This window comes from Fistularia commersonii, chromosome 1, assembly GCF_037954325.1.
Source record: "Fistularia commersonii isolate RoL2024-O1a breed Wild chromosome 1, RoL_Fcom_v1.0, whole genome shotgun sequence".
Lineage (NCBI taxonomy): Eukaryota > Metazoa > Chordata > Actinopteri > Syngnathiformes > Fistulariidae > Fistularia > Fistularia commersonii.
This window is the reverse complement of record NC_141284.1, coordinates 6,917,858-6,936,436: the sequence shown is the minus strand read 5'-3', so window position 1 is coordinate 6,936,436 and position 18,579 is coordinate 6,917,858. Positions and strand designations below refer to the sequence as shown.

Sequence of the window (18,579 nt, the reverse complement as noted above, 5' to 3'; positions counted from 1 at the left end):
AGCCCAACAGCATCCCAGAGCCTTGAGGAACCTAGAATGGACCTCATCCATGCTCAGGGCCCCGCTACTGAAGAGCTTTTTGACTGCTTCTGCTCCTGAGTCCCCTGGCTCTGCTTCCTCATTGGAAGGCGTTCGGCCTCGGAAGATCTCAGAAGTATTCCTGGCACCGATCTACAACTTATTGAGTTGAGGTCAGCAGCGTTCCGCTCCCACTGTACACAGTGTTGACGGAGCACTGCTCCCCCCCCCCGAGCCACCGGATGGTGGGGCGGAATCTCCTCGACACTCACTTGAAGTTGTTCTCCATGGTCTCCCCGAACCCCTCCCAGGCTCGAGTTTTTGCCTCGGCAACCAACAAAACCACATGGCGCTTGGCCTCCTGGTACCTGTCAGCTCTCTCTAGAGCCGCACAGGCCAAAAGGCCCAATAGGGCTCCTTCTTCAGTGTGACGGCATCCCTCGCTGCTGGAGTCCACCAGCGGGTTCTAGGATTTGTGGCCTATGGTGTGTTGGTGCCAAGTGCACATGTGGACACCTTTATGCCTGAATAGGGTGTTTGTTATGGACAATCGGTGACAAGCACAGAAGTCCAATAACAAAATACCGCTTGAGTTCAGATGGGGGGGGATCTTCAAAACTATGCCCTTCCATGTCGCACTGTCGTTGCCTTCGTGAGCATTGAAGTCTCCCAGTATAATAAGGGAGTCCCCGGTAGGAGCGCTCTCTAGCAGCCCCTCTAGGGACCCCAAGAAGGGTGGGTAAACTGAACTGTTGTTCGCTGCATAGCCACAAACGACAGTCAGAACCCGTCCCCCCACCTGAAGGCGGAGGGAGGCTACCCTCTCTTCCACCGGGTTGAACCCCAACGTGCAGGCGCCGAGACGGAGGGCAATCAATATGGCCACATCTGCCCGGCGCCTTTCATCGAGGGCAACTCCAGAATAAAAAACAGTCCAGCGCCTCTTGAGAGGCCTGGTATATCTCCGGAATAGTGTGTTGCTTCTGTCTGTTCTGTTCCTGACCAGCCAGCTGGTTTCTTTTTGGATTGTGTTAAGGCGGAACTCAGCTGGAGGTCAAGCTGGTGCTGCTGTGGAAACACAACATGCACATCGAGTACCTGGCGGTGGCCCCCTGGCCGCTGGATCCTTCCAAGCGAACTACTAGAGTGGAGGTTACAATGGAAGGGAGCTATGACATCCTGCACGACATTAGCTGCACCCAGAGGAAACCCATCACCAGCCCATATCGCACCTCTGTCATCCGTCGCTTCTGGAACACCCTGCAGAGGTATTACTTTGCAGACCCAACGATAGAATCAGTAGAGTGTGATATAATGTTAAATGATCTGTGACATCTATACTCAATGGGTTCTGAGTTCTTAAACACATAACTTTATGTCCCCCTGTCTCTCCAGCATCAACCAGACTGATCAGATGCTCGTGCATCTCCAGTCCTTCAATTCAATTCCTGAGAATTACACAATTCCTGAAAGCACAAAAAATGGAGTTCCTTTGTTCTACATACCTCCAGGCTCCACCACACCGGTAAATATCTTTATAATATGCAGTGACTTGCAGCCAGTAGAGGCAGGGGAGGCCGGGCCTCACCTTTCATCACGGAAAGAAAAAAATGCAAAATGAAAAAAATAAATCACATGGTTATATTTATTCAGGGATTTGTACTATAAAGTTATTTTCCACATAGCTTCACCATTTTTAGTTTTTTTTTTCAAAATCGCAAAAAAAAAATCACATTTACCATTCAAATATGAAGAAGAGACGTGATGATGTCAGTGCCTCACCAACCATGAACCTCACCGCACGTCACTGTCAATATGGTTTATTAATTTAGATGCCTCTGTTAAACTTTGAACAGGGTTTATTTTGAAAAAGAAAAAAAAAAACAGACAAAAAAACATGCCTCTGCTTTGGAAATTAGCAACTAAATCACAGCTATTCCAATACACAGACATGACCCAACACTCACACCCAAAGCAAACAAATGCTAACTGAGGCAAATTGAATGTCACTCCTGTTTGCAAATAGAAAACAGATTCTGAAACACTGTTTACAGGGATAAGTATGGTGCTAATTCTATTTAACATTAATGCTTCAAATAGATGGTAATTTACATATTAACTCATCAAAACATTGCTTTCGGCTCTACAAAGTAAAGAGGTGTTAACCACATACGGCTCTGAGTGAGGTTTGTGCTCTTTTACAGACGCTAACAGTGGCTTACATTGCTGTCAAGAGTCCTTAAGATGGCCAAGAGTTAATTACAATATGGCCCTCTGCTATGGCTGCACAAAATAACCTACACCTAACTCTAAGTGAACTGCACATTTTTCAACCACATTCTTTGTTATTCTAGGTTCTTTCTCTTCAGCACAGTGGCTCCAAAGACTCATTTCAGTCTCAGTTTGCCTCCTATTGGAAGCCGATTCTTTCCATGGATGCCAACTTCTGGCAGAGATGGCTGCACATGCATCGTATTGCTATCATCCTTGAACATGACATGTGAGAAGCTTTCTTTTGAAATTACCTCTTAAAAACAGGAACTATGATAGAGTAAATATTTCTTTAGAGATCTGGTACTCACTTATTTAGAAATACAAATGAATAGTGTTTTATCTGGTTCGCTGCCATATTGATGCTTCCAATTTGGTCATCACGCACCCCTGCAGGCCAGTACCCAAGCATCTTCACACGGCCGGAAACAACGGACGATACAGCACCATTCAGTGCCGCATCTCCCACTCTGCTCTCACGTCTCTGCTGAGGGACTGGAGCAGCTTTGTCTTGGTGGAGGGCTACTCTTATGTCAAGCTCATCTACAGGTTAGACTCTTATGTACTTTCCAGACTGGTCTTTGGCGAATAACAACCTTGAGTCCTGGCTCAAAGTTTTTTTTTAACTGTCTGCAGGTTGGCTGATCAGCCTCCAACCTCCTTCTACCTGGTCCGTCTCATTTCCAAGACACCCTGCATGGTGCTGCGTCTTGGTTTCCCAATTGGGACACCTGCCCACGTAAGAAACAAGGTACTAAGAGTCAAAAATACTTTTATCAGATGAGAGTGTGGTTTTGTATTAGTTATACAATCCTTGCCAGTACCTCACCTGGTGTCAAATAAAAAAAATACACTGTTTGCATTAGGTATATGTCTGTTCTGTAATAAGCTTCACAAGATCTCATAAAAATGCGTTTAAAAAAAATCATCATTATTGTCAGTTAATAACATGGAGGCAGAGCAAGAGGTTGCAGAGATGAAGATGCTAAGGTTCTCTTTGGGAGTGACCAGGATGGATAGGATCAGGAATGACTATCCATCCTGGTCACTCCCAAGGGGATAGTGAATATATTGGTAGATGGATTCTGGAATTGGAGCTGCCAGGGAGGAGGTCTTGAAGAAGATCAAAGAGAAGATTTATGGACGTAGTGAGAGAGGATATGAAGGTAGTTGGTGTGAGAGAGGAGGATACAGAGAATAGGGTTACATGGAGGAGGTTGATTCGCTGTGGCGACCCCTCAAGGGAAAAGCCAAAAGGAAAAAAAGAAGAATTAAAATTTATTAACACATATCAAGACATTATTATACATTATAAATAAACACTTTGTGAAGCCAGATTGGGCCACCTGTCGTTAAATTATTCTCGTTTTTTAATTTAAGCATCATTTTTTATTTAACTTTCAGATGTCTTGCTCATATAATTTGTCTTGCGCTAAGAGGGCATCCATCAATTGATTGGATATTGGCAACACGTAAACAAAGATTCTGTAGAGGAAAGAAATGATCTGTGTTATGACTTCGCCAGATTGTTGATGAACTCCGTGAGCAGATTCTCAAGCTTCGCTTCCCCCATCGCGTTCAGAATAAGGAGGCCACACCAAAGACAAAAAGAAAGATTGTTGGGCACCCATCACCCACCAAGTCCCCCTCCATCGTCTCCCCCAAGCCGGCGCTGTCCGACAGGCCCTGTGTGGTTGTGCTCAATAAACCCCTGGAGAAGCTGCTCATAAGGTCAGTCGTGAAATTTTCAGTCAACACAATTAATTGAAAGCATGAAGGCTGTTGCCAAAGATCAAGGGTGACATAAGACAGGCTGCCAAATGAACGCCAACAAAAGAATTTGCCAGGGGGTCATCTGGTCTCTTTGACAGGTTCAGGTTAAACACTATCTTTTGCCCCAGTGACTGCTGTGGTTGACAAGCAGTTCAGACAATGACTAAATTAGAAATAGTAAAATAAATATTCTTTTACAACAGCAGTGCCTGGCTAGTCACACTTTAGTAATGAACTGTTGATTTGACAGTCTCATTTACTTTAAGAAACCAATGCAGCCTCGGGGTGGCACTGGCCGGTGTCTCCTTGAGCCAGCATTGGGTGTGCACGGAGCAATGTCACCCCGAGCCAGTCCAGAGCCTGGATAAATGCAGAGGGTTGCGTCAGGAAGGGCATCCGGCGTAAAACTTTTGCCAAAACCAAACATGCGAATCAATCATAATAACCAGATCATACTGGATCGGTCGAGGACCGGGTTAACAAAAATCACCATTGGTTCTGATGACCTACATAGAACCAATGGAAACTGGGCTACTGTAGGTCAAAGAAGGAGAGGAGGAAGGCGTGTTCGGAAGCATAGAGAAGAAAGAGCCTGGGACTGAGAGTAGGGACTTTGAATATTGGGACTATGACCGGAAAAGGTAGAGAGTTAGTCGACATGATGCAGAGAAGAATGGTGGATATACTGTGTGTCCAGCAGAGTAGGTGGAAAGGTATTAAGGCTAGACGCTTAGGAGTGAGAAGATGGTAGAAGAATGGAGACGAAGTGCGATGGTGCCCATTTTTAAGAATAAGGGGGATGTGCAGAAATGTGGCAACCATAGAGGGATAAAGTTGATGAGCCATACAATGAAGTTATGGGAAAGAGTAGTAGAAACTAGGCTGAGAGCAGAAGTCAGCATTTGTGAACAGCAGTATGGCCCCATGTCTAGAAAGAGTATTATAGATGCAGTATTTGCTTTGAGAATGCGAATAAAGAAATACAGAGGCCAGATTGAGCTGCATTGTGTTTTTGTACACCTAGAAGAAGCATATGACAGGGTGTCAAGAGTGGAGCTCTGGTACTGTATGAGGAACTCTGGAGTGGTAGAGAAGTATATTAGACTGGTGCAGGACATGTATGCTAGCTGTGAGACAGTGTGCTGTGGGGGTAACAGAAGTTCAAGGCGCTGATTGAACTCCATCAGGGATTAGGTCCGATTTCCTTCTTTTTTGCAGTGGTGATGGACATGCTGACAGATGAGGCTATACAGGAACCTCCATGGACCATGATGTTTGCAGATGACATTGTGATCTGTAGTGAGAGCAGAAAACAGGTTGAGTAAAATCTAGAGAGGTGGTTGTATGCTCAGGAAAGGAAAGGAATGAAAGTTAGTCGCAGCAAGACAGACTATATGTGTGTGAATGAGAGGAACCCGGGTGGAATGGGGGGGGCTACAGTGAGTGGAGATCAAGAAGTTTCAGGTTTCAGGTATTTGGGGTCAACAGTCCAGAGCAATGGAGATTGTGGAAAAGAGATGAAGAGACGGGTTCAAGCAGGTTGGAATGGATGGAGAAAAGTGTCAGAGGTACTATGTGATAGAAGAGTATCGTCCAGAATGAAAGGAAAGGTGTACAAGACTGTGGTGAGACCAGCGATGCTGTATGGGCTAGAAACAGTTGCAATGACAAAAAGACAGGAAGCAGAGCAGGTGGTAGCAGAGATGACGATGTTGAGGCTCTCTTTGTGATGAAGAGGGATGGAATAAGGAATGAGTCTGTCAAAGGGACAGCATCTGTTAGATGTTTTGGAGAGAAGGTCAGAAAAGGAAGGAGGTCAGGGAGGAGGTCTAGAGAAAGACTAAAGATTAGATTTATGGACTTAGTGAAAGAGGACATGTCGTTAGTTGTTATGAGACAAGAGGATACAGTGAATAGGGTTAGATGGAGGACGTTGATCCGCTGAAGTGACAGCTGAAAAGAAAAGCCGAAAGGAAAAGAAGAAATGAAAATATTTCATGAATACTGAATATATTTTTCAGAAGTGCTAAAAATGTTCCTTTTATCATACTGCAAAGATACTTAATCACTGACCCCAAAACTGATTTGAATCTTCCCCTTTCTTTCCAGGGATACTGTGTTTACTTACCCGTGGAAGTTGGAACAAAGTCGTTTTGTATTTGTTAAATTCTGCGTGTCCGCCTTCTCTTTAGGTATGAGAAGCTGCCGCTGGACTTCAGCACCCCTTTCATTTTCAACATGGAGAACTTTCCGCAACCTTCCAACAGTACCGTGCCCCTCAGCATGGCGGCCAATCGTACTGCTTCGTCCACCCTGGCATCCCTCTCTCGCTACTTCCTACACCAGCGCTGGGTGTGGGCGGTGCAAAGCAGCCAGGGCCCCGCCGTCCCCATGCAGGCGGTGTCTCACATCCTGTCCATGCTTTCTGAGTGAGTTGGACAGTAAAGTGTCCAGCTGCAAAGATACCTGTGACATACCTATTATTGTGTTAAATATTATCGGGGGGTGAGGGGGTTGAATCTTTGTGTTTGTGTGTTTAGGATCCGTTCTTCAGAGGGCTTTCATTTTGCTGCAAGCGGAGAAGGCATTGTCAACATGGTGATTGAACTCCCAATGAAGGTAGACGGCAAGAAATGTTTTATTCATGACAGTTTTTGGAATATGGAGCATATCATCAGCTCCATTATGCCTCGTGTGTCCTTTGTCTTTGTTATAACTCCCCGTTCTTTTCGCAAGGGTGTGCTAACGGACACGGACAGAGAGAGTCACTCCTGCATTGTACAGTATATCCTGTTCCCTCCGCACTCCACCTCCACTAAAGACAGGTGAGGCAGAGATTCAGCACGTTACTTTCTCTATTCCTTCCTCCTCTGCCCTTCAAGTACAGTAAAAAGATGCGTTCCCTCTGTTTCTGTCCTTTTTTTCCTTTAATTTTTTCATGTCATTATTCCAATGTAGTAATTTTTTGGCCTTTTGTACCTGTAGTATGCTGGAAACAGCTACTATTTAGAAACCATTCAACTCATCCTCTCTTAAGCTGAGGGCACACTACACGACCTCTCCCTCTTTTGCGGTTTGCCATCATTTTTTGATATTTCTTTTAATTCCTGTCTTTCTTAAGTCTTATCCACTCTTTTTTTGGCTGTGGTGTTTTTTGACAGGTGTAAGCCATTGGAGTGGCCTTATCAAAATATTATAGTTCACTTCTTTCTTATCGAACCACAACATTATTCTTTACTGAAGCCATTTTATTTTCACTCTTTTTTTTCTGTTTTCATGGAATTGCAGCTTCTCCACTGATGACGACAACGACACAGAAGTGGAGGCTGTGGACTTGGACACCGAGCTGCACCTGGTGACCGAGTGCTGGGTGGAGCCGCAGAGCGGCACGGTGGCAAACTGCACTGAGATGCACCGCTACCTACAGGGGCTTAAGTACCAAGAGATTCCGCAAGCGGTGCGTACACACCCCTTTTTTATTCTAATTTTACTATTATGTGTGGTTTATCGTAAATCATTAAAATGAGTTGCCCAGGCTACTCATTCTCACTTAACATTTAGAGCTTTAAAAAAATTGAATACAAATTACAAGAGCTGGGATGTTTTGGAAAAATTTAAATACTATTTTGTGATTAGAAGTAGTCGGTCCTGTCTGGATTTCAAACAAAAGGATAACAATGACAGGTTAGTTTTGTATGGATTTTCGTCTGGATGCCTCTTTAGAACAAGAAAAACAACAGCAACCACCCCTTCCTTTATTTTCATGATTTCAGGCAGTTCAGTGCACAAATGACAGGGCTATATGCGGGGATGTGGCTATTTATTTACTTTATTTACCAAATGTATTTATCACAGGTGTAAAGTTTGTCCAATGCCATTTTGAATGAAACATGGATGCGCTGAGAAGTACTGTTGATACATCATATTGCGTTCTTTCACTAACTTTTTCTTACAAGTTATTTTCTGTGTGTTTGGTTGCCAACACGGGGTTCTTGGCATGAATGGCTCTCACGGTGTCAGAATGTGCTTCTTCAGATCTTCCCAAGGGACCTGGCCTGTATGTCCACCATGATGACCTTTGAGTACCTGAGTCAGCTGTGTCAGAACATGGACCAGGTCTTCTCACTACCCGGTGGACTTAAGGAAGTGAGAGGTAACAGAGCTGCTACTACAATCAATGCTGAAAAGTTAAACATTGTCTGGGAGCTAAGTTCAATACTATAATGTCAATACCTTGTTTCCTGGGTAACAAAGAATAGATGTTCTCCCTCATTGGGTTGAATTTCCAATGAAATTGGTTGAAATATAGTTTTAGTTTAAAAAAGGCTTTCACTTTATTTTCAAATCCTTCCATTTTGGAATGTAAAATTACCTAGAATTGAAGTTCCTGTGGATGCTTTTTGTGTTGAATCTCTTGCACTCATTCAACCCATAGCATTCTGTTAGACCAGTGGTTCTTAACCTGGGTTCGATCGAACCCCAGGGGTTCGGTGAGTCAGTCTCAGGGGTTCGGCGGAGGTCAAGACACACATTGGTGATGACATCACTGGCTGCAGGTGATCACGCAGCCAGTGGATAGGCTTGGCCTATCCGTGCTGCAGGGATTTTGGCGCGCTCAGTTGTAGTAACTTGTGACTGTCGTGATGGTACGTCGTGATTTCTTTCTTAATATTTTAATCCCTTCATACTAATTATGTCGGGCAAAAAAAGAAAGCGGTCGGAAGAATACGTACAATACGGATTCACATGTATGACGGAATGTGATTGGAATCGATGTCCTAACTGCATGATTTGCAAAGACAAGATGTGCAATTCTAGTCCAGCACCGGCAAAACTAAGGGAAGGCTTCCTTAAGCTGCATGGAGATGGGAACTACAAGAACATAGCGCTTGCTGAATTCAAGGTGAAGGGAGCCAGATTCGATGAAAAGGCTACTCTGCCTGTTCTTTGTACCCATCAACGAAACGATCCTCGATCCAATAAAGAAGGGTTCGGTGAATGGGCATGTAAAACAGGTGGGGTTCAGTACCTCCAACAAGGTTAAGAACCACTGTGTTAGACATTCAATGCGAAAGCTCGAGGGGAGGATTTGAGATACATTGACTTTGAATAATATCTAGAATGAAAATAAGTGGAAATGAAAAAGTAAAGTATGGTGTGTGTGTGTGTGTGTGAGGGTGTGTGAGGGTGTGTGAGGGTGTGTGAGGGTGTGTGAGGGTGTGTGAGTGTGTGTGAGTGTGTGTGCGTGTGTGTGATCTACACTTTTCACATGTTTCTGCACATTTTTAGTATAAATGCTCCCGTATTATAATTACTCCTGTTCATATGTCACACACATGCTTCCCCTCTTTTTCAGGAGACTCCTCTTGTACCGAGAACATTCACATGGTTCCCTTCCAGTTCGACCTAATTCAGCTGCTGCTGAAATGCCAACAGGTGGAGCTCTTCTTCCACACTTTCAGCACAGGTATACGCAAAACACCCTCTGGAATATAATCAAGAAAATTACTTGCAAAGTGTGGTCAAACAGTCCAAATGTTACCAAAAAAAAGGTCACTCGATTCTCTTTTTTTAATTTTATTTCAGATATTACAATTTTGTTCTTTTCCATAATACCAGCTTATCTTAAGCACTTCTTGCAGTCTTTCGGAAAAATAATTTTGTCCCGTACCCTGCTTGTCAGCCGATTATATTCAATATGTAAATAGAATGTGTATTTAAAAAATATCCACATTAAGGCAGTTCTCCTCAATGGCGGAACTAGACCGAAGAAAATGTCAAAAAATACCTCGACTTGTATGCGTAAACCATCTGTTGTGCCCATCTGTTGATTTATAATTATGACAGGAAGAGGAGCTGTGGTCACATGTGAATTCACTTGAGCAGACCGAGGAGAAATTGCAGACCCTGAATGCGAAAAAGAGAGATAATAAGTCACGACTTAATACATTACGTGGTTCCATTCAAAAAACTTTATTTAAAAAAAAAGCAATCAATCACCACGGGCCATATATAGTTCCCACTTGTTTGTGTCTGCCATAAAGTCTTCAACAAACTCTTCCAATCCATTGCTCCTTTTCCCAATAAAGACCCAATAATATAATTGTGGGTCACAAATGAAAGAGTGAGAGTCTTCTAACAAAAGGCCAAAAGGATTCTCCTCCACTAGGAGGCAGGGCTTCCTGGTGGCAATCCACCGCACACACAATTTTGATTTTGCTAAGCTGGTTTGATTTAAGAGTCTTTCGAGACATGGACTCTCTATTCCGGGTCCTGAATAGAGTGACATGGCAGGAAGGACTGTGTCTTTAAAAGGAGAAAAGAAAAGCTTCCTGTGTAATTAATAATTACTAATGGGTTCCGAAGCGAACGACAGGGCAGAGGAAGGCAAAAAGAAAAAAAAAGGTTGTGACTGGAGGTATCCGTCGTGAAATTAGGCAAACAAGTGGCTCCTTGACTCAATAAAGACGCCATACAAATAACATCCTGCGCAGTCAAATTTGTAAAGCAGCTGGGGCAGAACACCCAGACACATTCTCTCCTCCAGTGACCCGATGAGAGCACAGCTTTATTTATGGAACAATCTGGATGGATTGTTAAAGGCTTGGCTACCATCCATAAATATGAGAAGCTCCTTCGTCTCCATCTTCAAAAAAAAAAAAAAAAAAAAAAATTATAGTTAAACCGATCATTCTGTGAGTTGTACCCTCTTATAAAACTGTCGACTGTGTTAAAACATCATTTGTGTCAGGAAATTCAGGTCCTTGTGTACAGTGGCTAACTTAAAAAAAATCCAGTGTGAGAACTGCTGTCATTAACTTTCATGTTTCAACCCTTTTTACATCAACCTTTGTAGTACATTTGTGGGAGCCAGACCAGTATATAGGCATTCTTCATTAGATCCACATCTCCACAGCAAACTTGGGACTGAGCTTCATGATTTGAAATAAGCCCAACTAAAACACCAGCTCTTTGACTTGGATTGGCGACATAGTCGTCTATTCCTCATAAGCAAGTTGAAGGTGCCCCTGATCACCATGTCGACAGGTGTCTGGCCCTGAAAGCGAGTTTGCCACTGGAAGAGCGATGAGAAATGTTAAATGGAAAAATAAACAAACAATCAAAACCCACTGTCAGGGCTGGTATTTCTTTATCTTCATTCCACAGAAGTGGAGAGTGAGGAGCATGTCCTCGGCTCCCCCTGCCTGCCCAATGAGCTGCTGCTCAGCCTCTTCCACAGTAGCCTGGAGCACGAACTCAGCGACCGGGAGATCCCATTGGTTGGCAACGACCACATCGCTTTCATGCACAATGTCCTAGAGCGGGAGCGTGATGGCCACGCTCCTCCTTTCTCTTTACCTGTGATTAAAGGTAAATCCTTCATTGTATTTTGACCCAATTGGCAATCTCCTCTAACTCCTTCCTGTGCTTTTCAGAAGAGTTTGTGAAGCCTCCTGACAGACACGATACAGTGACGTCTTTCCACACTACTGGCAGCAGCAAAGAGGTCATGGGATCCACCAGCACATTACAGGTAATCCGGTAATTTCAAAAATGAATGTGACAAAATGTTGTGTACATTACCACATTAGGCTGGGGCGATGGTTTGTCAAAAGCTGTTTCTATACAGAGCAGTACTAAGAACTATCCAGCTCGAATTGGGTTCTAGGAAATACCTTACTCTGGGGAAACCTTTTATCTTTGCCTTCCCACTGGTAATAAGCAACCATAGTAGGAACCGACGTGACGCAAGCAGCTGTGACAGGAACTTTAAGCCCCACGCTCAAAAGTAAACCACCGGCGAGAAAACAAAGACAATACTGACAACAAGGAGACTGAAATTGCCACGGCATTCATGTCCATGCATGGTGGGAATAATTACCATGAACTATCAAACGGGTTTAAGCGTTTTTATTTTCACCTGTGCACTGTGAATCCACCATTGCTGTTAGCCAACATCGTACTTGCTGAAAATGTTTCTGTTCCCCTGCCAATCCCTCTCTGGCGTAGCAGGCCAGAAGAACTTGAACCCCTTCTCTTTGTTGATCCATTTCTTGCTGGTTGTGTCCATTTTGTCCCAAGTCACAAGAAATTTGCTGTTTTTAACATATTGGCAATGGATGTGATTTATGATTTCTACTAATCACAAACAACCTAAACCATATAGTTGCTATAGAACTGTAAAAAGACACTGTCTTTGAGTTGGAGGTTAAATGGTTTTAGGAACCTACGTCCTAGTTCTGATGCTGGAATGTATGAAAAAGTGACCTACTTGGTGAAAAACTGAAGCCCTACTAGTTAACTCTACACATAACTAAAAGAATTATTGAGGAATCACCTCGTTAGACTTGGTCTAACAGTGGTCTGAAGTCAAGGTCAGTGGGATGCAGGTTTTCTGCACACGTGTCCCATTCTTGAGTTCATGTCATCTCAGTGACTTGGGAATCATGTGACGACTAGAATGCAAACATTTAGGCAGAGGTTTCAAAGTCAATGCAACATGGTAACACTGCAACCCCCCCCAAAAAAAAAAAAAAAAAAAGCAGTTTGTCATCATTATTTTGGACAACTCAGGAAAGTCTTGAGGGAGCAATAAGCTCCTTTTAATCCCAAGACACCTTTGGACATTTATTTATTCCCTTAAAGTCCATGTGCTCTCACTCTTGACTTCGGCAGAGCTTCAGTAACGCGGACCTGGTGGATGAGGAGCCTTTGCTGGGCGAGAGGAGTTGCTCGGCTCCGCAGTGGAAGTGCTATGCCAAATACATCAGTTCCCAGCAGATCATCCTCACCTTCCTCCCAGCAACCTTTACTGGTACCTCCTCTTCAAAACTTGAGCTCCGCATATAACATTCAGGTGTTTCAAACAAAAAAAATGAAATATTGTAAAAACTTCAATTTTGTGTGTTGCTTTTAGATCTTTTGATGTTAATGGACCCTGGGCTGGAGGCCGAACCTCAGAGTAACTTCAGCATACAGGAGGACGATACGCTCACTCCCAGCAACAAATCTCAGACAGACTCTCTGTCGGGCTCCGCCAGTGGCTTGGAGAGGTCCGAGGCCAGCCTACGACTGCGGCGGAGCTCAAGTGGCGGGCACTTCACTGGCAGGTCGCCTGTGCTCTCACCATGGTCTGAAGGCCAGGTCAGGCCTGTGGACTCCCTGACCCCGGACCCGGAAAGCTGGGATAGCAGAGTGTCTGAGACGGAGGCGTGGACACCAGGATCAGGTCAGTCCAATTTCACTACCAAGACATGTATTTAAAAAAAAAAAAAAAGTTGTTTCCAAACCGTCGTCATTGATGTCTGGACCCTTTTTAGATATGGGGGAAAAAGAGGGTGTACAGTTCTCTGAGCCGCAGAAGGCGGACTTCCACAGCCGACAAGTCTCCCAACAGAGCACCAGCGACAGCCAGCTCAAGTGTCCTGTCTATGTGTACAACTGCTCTCTGGAGCAGCTGAAGGAGCATCTTGTGCACCCCAACACCAGCCGCCAGCCACGGGACGTTTTCTTCAGGTAGCCCCTCCTGTTACCCACTGTTCATGAAATTATTAGTGGCATCAATAATAACAATCTTGCTAATTATTTCTTGGGATCTTCCTTTTTTTCTGTTGCGTCTGTCCGATATAACACCATATTCTCATTGGCCCATTCAGCTTAGATGAGGCCCAAGAGAGGTTTGTAAACATTTCAGGTTGTGATCGGCAAAATTAAGACACACACACACACACACACACACACACACACACACACACAAAGGAGCCTATCGAAATCATAATTGTTTTGTCTGTTTTCTTACACTTTTGGCAGTAAGTCATTTTTGCTGATCTATTGCAGTTCTTTTTATTACGCGATTTTTGTCACATTTCATTCTGATTTCTTGCCAATTTTTGGGGGGCTCCAAAAGCTAATTCTGTGGGTATTTTGCACTTTAGGAAGCCATTGTGCATGTTACGCATCACAAAAACAGGAGCTGAATAGTTACAACTCGGTCTGCTGGAAGCCAGTGTTCTGCTTTATAAAAGACCGGAAATCCCAGCACACACACATGCCCTGTTGGTAATTTAAAGATTACGATTCACAAGAATGGCGCTTGTATCCTCACACAAAGGAGGCAATTAAAGATGTTCTTCGGATGAAAAAGAGGCAGCTTTTCATCCACTGAAAGACAATGGCTGGAGCACACAGACACATCGCTGCCACTACAGAAATGCCTCATCGTCTTTTCTCTTTACTTTTTGATTTCTTTCTTTGCACTTTTGACTAATTTTAACAATTTTTTTAAACGCTTTTTAAACTGACATACATTCTTACTTGTTTGCTTTACAGTGTAAACAGTCATTAAAACCTTTGATTCACCTGAACAAAGTACATTTTAAGAAATTATATGTTTTAATTAGTAACGAGCTGCAGCTATGACTATCATATTATATTCAATCTTGTACTGTGGGTGGCACAGTGGGGGCCGAAGTTAGTGCTTCTGCCCCTAAACAAGAAGGTCATTTGTTCAAACCCAACAGGAGGCCTTCTTGTATAGAGTAAGCATGTTCACCTCATGTCAACGTGGGGTTTTCCTGCAGTTCTTTCTGGGGGAATAATCACAAAAACATGCAATAGACTCTTGGAGACCCTCGTTGGCCCAGACATGTGAATGAGAGGTTGAATGGTCATGTATCTTTTTATGTGGCCGTGTGACCAGCAAGTAACCTGGTGAGCCTCTTGCCCAATGACAGCTAGGATAGGCTCCAGAACCCTATAACCCCAAGTGCAGGATGAGCGATAAAGATGAATGAAGGTGTCCAAACTGTTAACTGGCTCGTGGTGGCAGAAAACCAAGAAAGATAATCTCAGACATCCCTGTCCCCAGCAACGCCATAAATATTGTAATAGAATTCTAAAAATGCATGTGAGTGTTAACCCACCACTTCATTCTTTCATCTTCTTTTATCTTTTTCCCATGGAATTCTTAGCATCAGTGTCAAACTTCATTCAGTTCTGTTTTTTGAATTCACTTTGCCTCAAAACTCTTTCAGGATTGTTTATCTTTCAGGATTGTTTATTTGCATCACTCAACAAGTGTCGGCCAAGTTGTACATTCAGTATCGTCCTGTTCGTGTTTGCATCTTAACAGGAGCGCGTGTGTGCTGATATTATAATGTGTGTGTGTGTGTGTGTGTGTGTGTGTGTGTGTGTGTGTGTGTGTGTGTGTGTGTGTGTGTGTGTGTGTGTGTGTGTGTGTGTGTGTTTGTCCGGTCGTCCCCCTTGGGGCGAGAATAGGCCTCAAGACTCTGTGTCCTGGGAGATGTGTCAGCAGACGAAGCTCAGGTAGTTTGCTGGACTCTGACTCTCAACTGCCGCTCTTCTTTTGGCTCTAGTCTGGTAATGCCTCTGGCTTTTCCGCAGCTGGCTTGATTCTCATTCTCTGCGACTTGAAAGTGTTGCTTCTGTAAGCCCGCCTCCCTCCTCCAGGGCCAGTTGGTCTCCTCTTTCCTCCAGCCAGTCCTTGTCCTTTTCCAGTTCTCTGCTCATTAATTTATTGTTTAAGCAGGTACCATTCTTTGGAAATGCCACCCCGTTAATTTCCTGTGTTCAGGCTGGCGTTGCTCTGTGAAATGCACAAATTGCCTCATATTTTTCACAGTGATGCAGCGACGTGGAATCTTCTTCATCTCCACCAGGCTTTTTTATCGTCTTAAGTTAATTTTCATTTTAGTGATGGTTTTCCCTCCAAATAGATGCTTTCTTCATACTGTGGTAATATTATGATATAATATGAACATCAGGAATTTTTTTAAGCTCCTTGTCGTCATTTATTTTCAACCAATTATTTCCAAAATTAAAAGCAGGTGAATTAATGTCAAACTCATCTTGATTAGATGATTCTGAGCTGATGTTGCAGAATTGGGAGCTTGCCTCTGGTTTTAAATACCAGCCAGCGGGCAAATGACTGTTTTAGCCATATGTTGTCACACCTTCCGCTGGGCCGCCTGACTGTCAGCCATAACAGGTATTCAGCATTGATTTACAGGACCCTTTTCATTGTTCTCCTTGTTTCATCTCAATGCGGCTGCTGCCTCCGCCACTCAGTTTCCCTCCCTTGCTCTAGTTTTGCAGGTGATCAACTCAACTCACCCAAAAAAAAAGGTACTGGGAAAAAAAAAAACACCCCTCAAACGACTTCTGCTGCAAAAATCATTGCAAACGATGGCTTTTTTTCACCGCCTATCTCCTGTTCCTTGACTCCAGCAGGCCTTTGAACACAGAATGTGCTAATTTCCTGTTTGTCTGTTATTAATGTGAGTGTGTGTGTGTGTGTGTGTCCTTGGTTAGACTACTGTCTCAGGATCGCAGCAGCCTGTCCCCCTGGAGTGACCTCCTGGCTCAGCCTCACAAACACAAGGAGTTGGCCGCCTACTGCAGCCTGCTGCAGGAACACTACCACCAGAGCTATGTAAAAGGTGATCTGACCTTTGGCCGCCAGTGTTCACGCAGAAATTTTGTGGGGAACTAAATAAAAAGATCAAGTTGCTAATCTGTAGGTGTCAGGCTGAGGTCAGGGTCAAAGAACACACTTCTTTAAAAGCTTTGAAGGAAAACTCTTGCTTAGATGATCTGCTTGTGGTGTTTTGTGGGATTTTTTTAAAATTCCTCAAAAAAATTGTGTTGATACATAAAAGGAATATATCCTATTTGGTATTTCGTCCGTATTTTCTTTTTTCTTTCCTCAATATTTGGTGATGACTCTGAAATTTCTTTCTTTTATTTTTGATTTGATATTTTTATTGACAATTTACTTATAAATTGAATACTTGAAACTCTTTTCTTTCAAATCATTATTTTTTATAAAGTGAGCTAGTATCACCGTTTAAGGGGCAAACGTCTTTGGCTTTGAACCCAATCAAATGGGAGTTTAACCTCATTTCTCCAGATGAAGGTATCATGTCCCAGTCAGCTGATCGCCAAAGTTATTATTAAGAAATTATAGACTCTAAGGAGGCAATTAACTGGCTGGATGATGTTTTTCCAAAAAGTGTTGCTTTCCAAACTATAAATGTGCGATTTAAGATGTAGTTTGAAACCGGCTCTGTCAGGATGGGTGAGGGTCACTTTAATTTCAGGGGGTCAATTCTCCTGTGTGTTTTGATCTACAAAGGCCTGACCATCACTGCCCTTCATTGTTGCCCTTGAACCAACCGGGGGGCAGCCGGTCAGCGGCGCTCACCAGCCTTGATGGGATTAGAGGATCTAAAGGTTCAGAGAAAGATTTCTGGAACCCGTCCGTCTAACGATTTGTAAACAGACGAAATCTAAAAATCAATCCTGAAATGGGAGGAGAGGCCAGCATTAAAACATTTATCTGCTCCCCTCCTTCCTCCCACTGGGAATTTGGAAGTATGACTGCATCTAATAACTGCAGGGTTAGATGAGAGAATACTGCGACTTCCATTGTAAAAATCTAGTGCGTCTAGGATTTGCATGTGGCGCGTCCACTTTTACTTTTTTGTTCATAAGCACAGGTAACATTATTGATGCCCTTTGTTTTGAAAACAGCGCAATAATATCGAAAACACAATATTATTTTGCAAAACTTATATCAGATGTAGTTGTACACGACAACAGATAACAGGATAACCAGGATTACCTGCCCTTCAGGTGTGTTCCGAAGCCTGCAGCAGTCGTACAACATCGGCTCCCAGGACGTCCTTGTGGCCATGGACTACTGTGAGGAATCCCTGCAGGAGATCGACATCACCTCTTTCCTGCAGACCCTCTGCGGCCATATTCGGCATTTCAATGAAAATGCTGAGGTGCGGTCGTGGGGCGGGACCACCAAGCCCCTGAGGAGCCCTGCCAGATTCATCATTGGGGAGGTGGAGGACCAGCCTGAGGTCAAGTCGGCCATGGCGTCCGTGTCCAGGTAGGCTCCGTGAGGCGCTCTGATCAAACAGCAGGACTAAAATATATAGCACTGTTAACTAATGAGCCTGTGTGCTGTTTGTACGCAGAAAAGCGAGCTTGCATCTCTCAATATGTGCCACTTTATCAATATAGAGCCTTGGCATTTCTCTGAGGGCCGACCAAATTATCAGGTTGCCAATATGTAATCTTACAAACTGTCCACTAGGCGGCACTGTTAATCCATCATTGGTCAATCCTGACTACCTGCATGTTTGCGAGAAATGAGGCGGATCCATTTTGTCATCTATCTATAAAAATCCCTTGAGTCTTCGGTTTTTTTCCACTGTTTGTGCATTTGTGAGGTATATAGATTATTTGGATTTTCCTTGGACATGTTGAATCTGGGGTTAGATTCCCCTGAAGCACCTCTATTTGCATCTTCGTTGATGCAATTTTGATTTGCACAGCAAGAGTTTATTAAAAGTTCTTGATTCTCATCTAGTCAATGGTCCTCATGACATGAGGGAAAAATCAGGTTTAAGATGTGTTTATTGTAGCAATGCTTTCAAGGCTATAGAATGATGTTTCAGATTTTTATGTTGTCATCTGACCAAATGG

General features: G+C 43.6%; 1 protein-coding gene across 1 annotated transcript in view; it reads left to right on the top strand.

Moving 5' to 3' along the window:
* Nucleotides 1–18,579, top strand: part of szt2 (SZT2 subunit of KICSTOR complex) — a 154,546-nt gene that overhangs the window by 19,495 nt on the left and 116,472 nt on the right. The window contains exons 10-29 of the mRNA XM_086146303.1: nucleotides 1,055–1,286; nucleotides 1,414–1,543; nucleotides 2,373–2,518; nucleotides 2,686–2,838; nucleotides 2,926–3,040; nucleotides 3,815–4,020; nucleotides 6,255–6,491; nucleotides 6,603–6,681; nucleotides 6,799–6,887; nucleotides 7,351–7,519; nucleotides 8,098–8,215; nucleotides 9,419–9,529; nucleotides 11,230–11,433; nucleotides 11,499–11,596; nucleotides 12,739–12,877; nucleotides 12,980–13,291; nucleotides 13,383–13,578; nucleotides 15,340–15,387; nucleotides 16,393–16,520; nucleotides 17,716–17,980. Of these exons, the coding sequence (XP_086002429.1) occupies nucleotides 1,055–1,286; nucleotides 1,414–1,543; nucleotides 2,373–2,518; nucleotides 2,686–2,838; nucleotides 2,926–3,040; nucleotides 3,815–4,020; nucleotides 6,255–6,491; nucleotides 6,603–6,681; nucleotides 6,799–6,887; nucleotides 7,351–7,519; nucleotides 8,098–8,215; nucleotides 9,419–9,529; nucleotides 11,230–11,433; nucleotides 11,499–11,596; nucleotides 12,739–12,877; nucleotides 12,980–13,291; nucleotides 13,383–13,578; nucleotides 15,340–15,387; nucleotides 16,393–16,520; nucleotides 17,716–17,980 (3,175 nt within the window). The remainder of the gene's footprint in view (nucleotides 1–1,054; nucleotides 1,287–1,413; nucleotides 1,544–2,372; nucleotides 2,519–2,685; nucleotides 2,839–2,925; nucleotides 3,041–3,814; nucleotides 4,021–6,254; nucleotides 6,492–6,602; nucleotides 6,682–6,798; nucleotides 6,888–7,350; nucleotides 7,520–8,097; nucleotides 8,216–9,418; nucleotides 9,530–11,229; nucleotides 11,434–11,498; nucleotides 11,597–12,738; nucleotides 12,878–12,979; nucleotides 13,292–13,382; nucleotides 13,579–15,339; nucleotides 15,388–16,392; nucleotides 16,521–17,715; nucleotides 17,981–18,579) is intronic.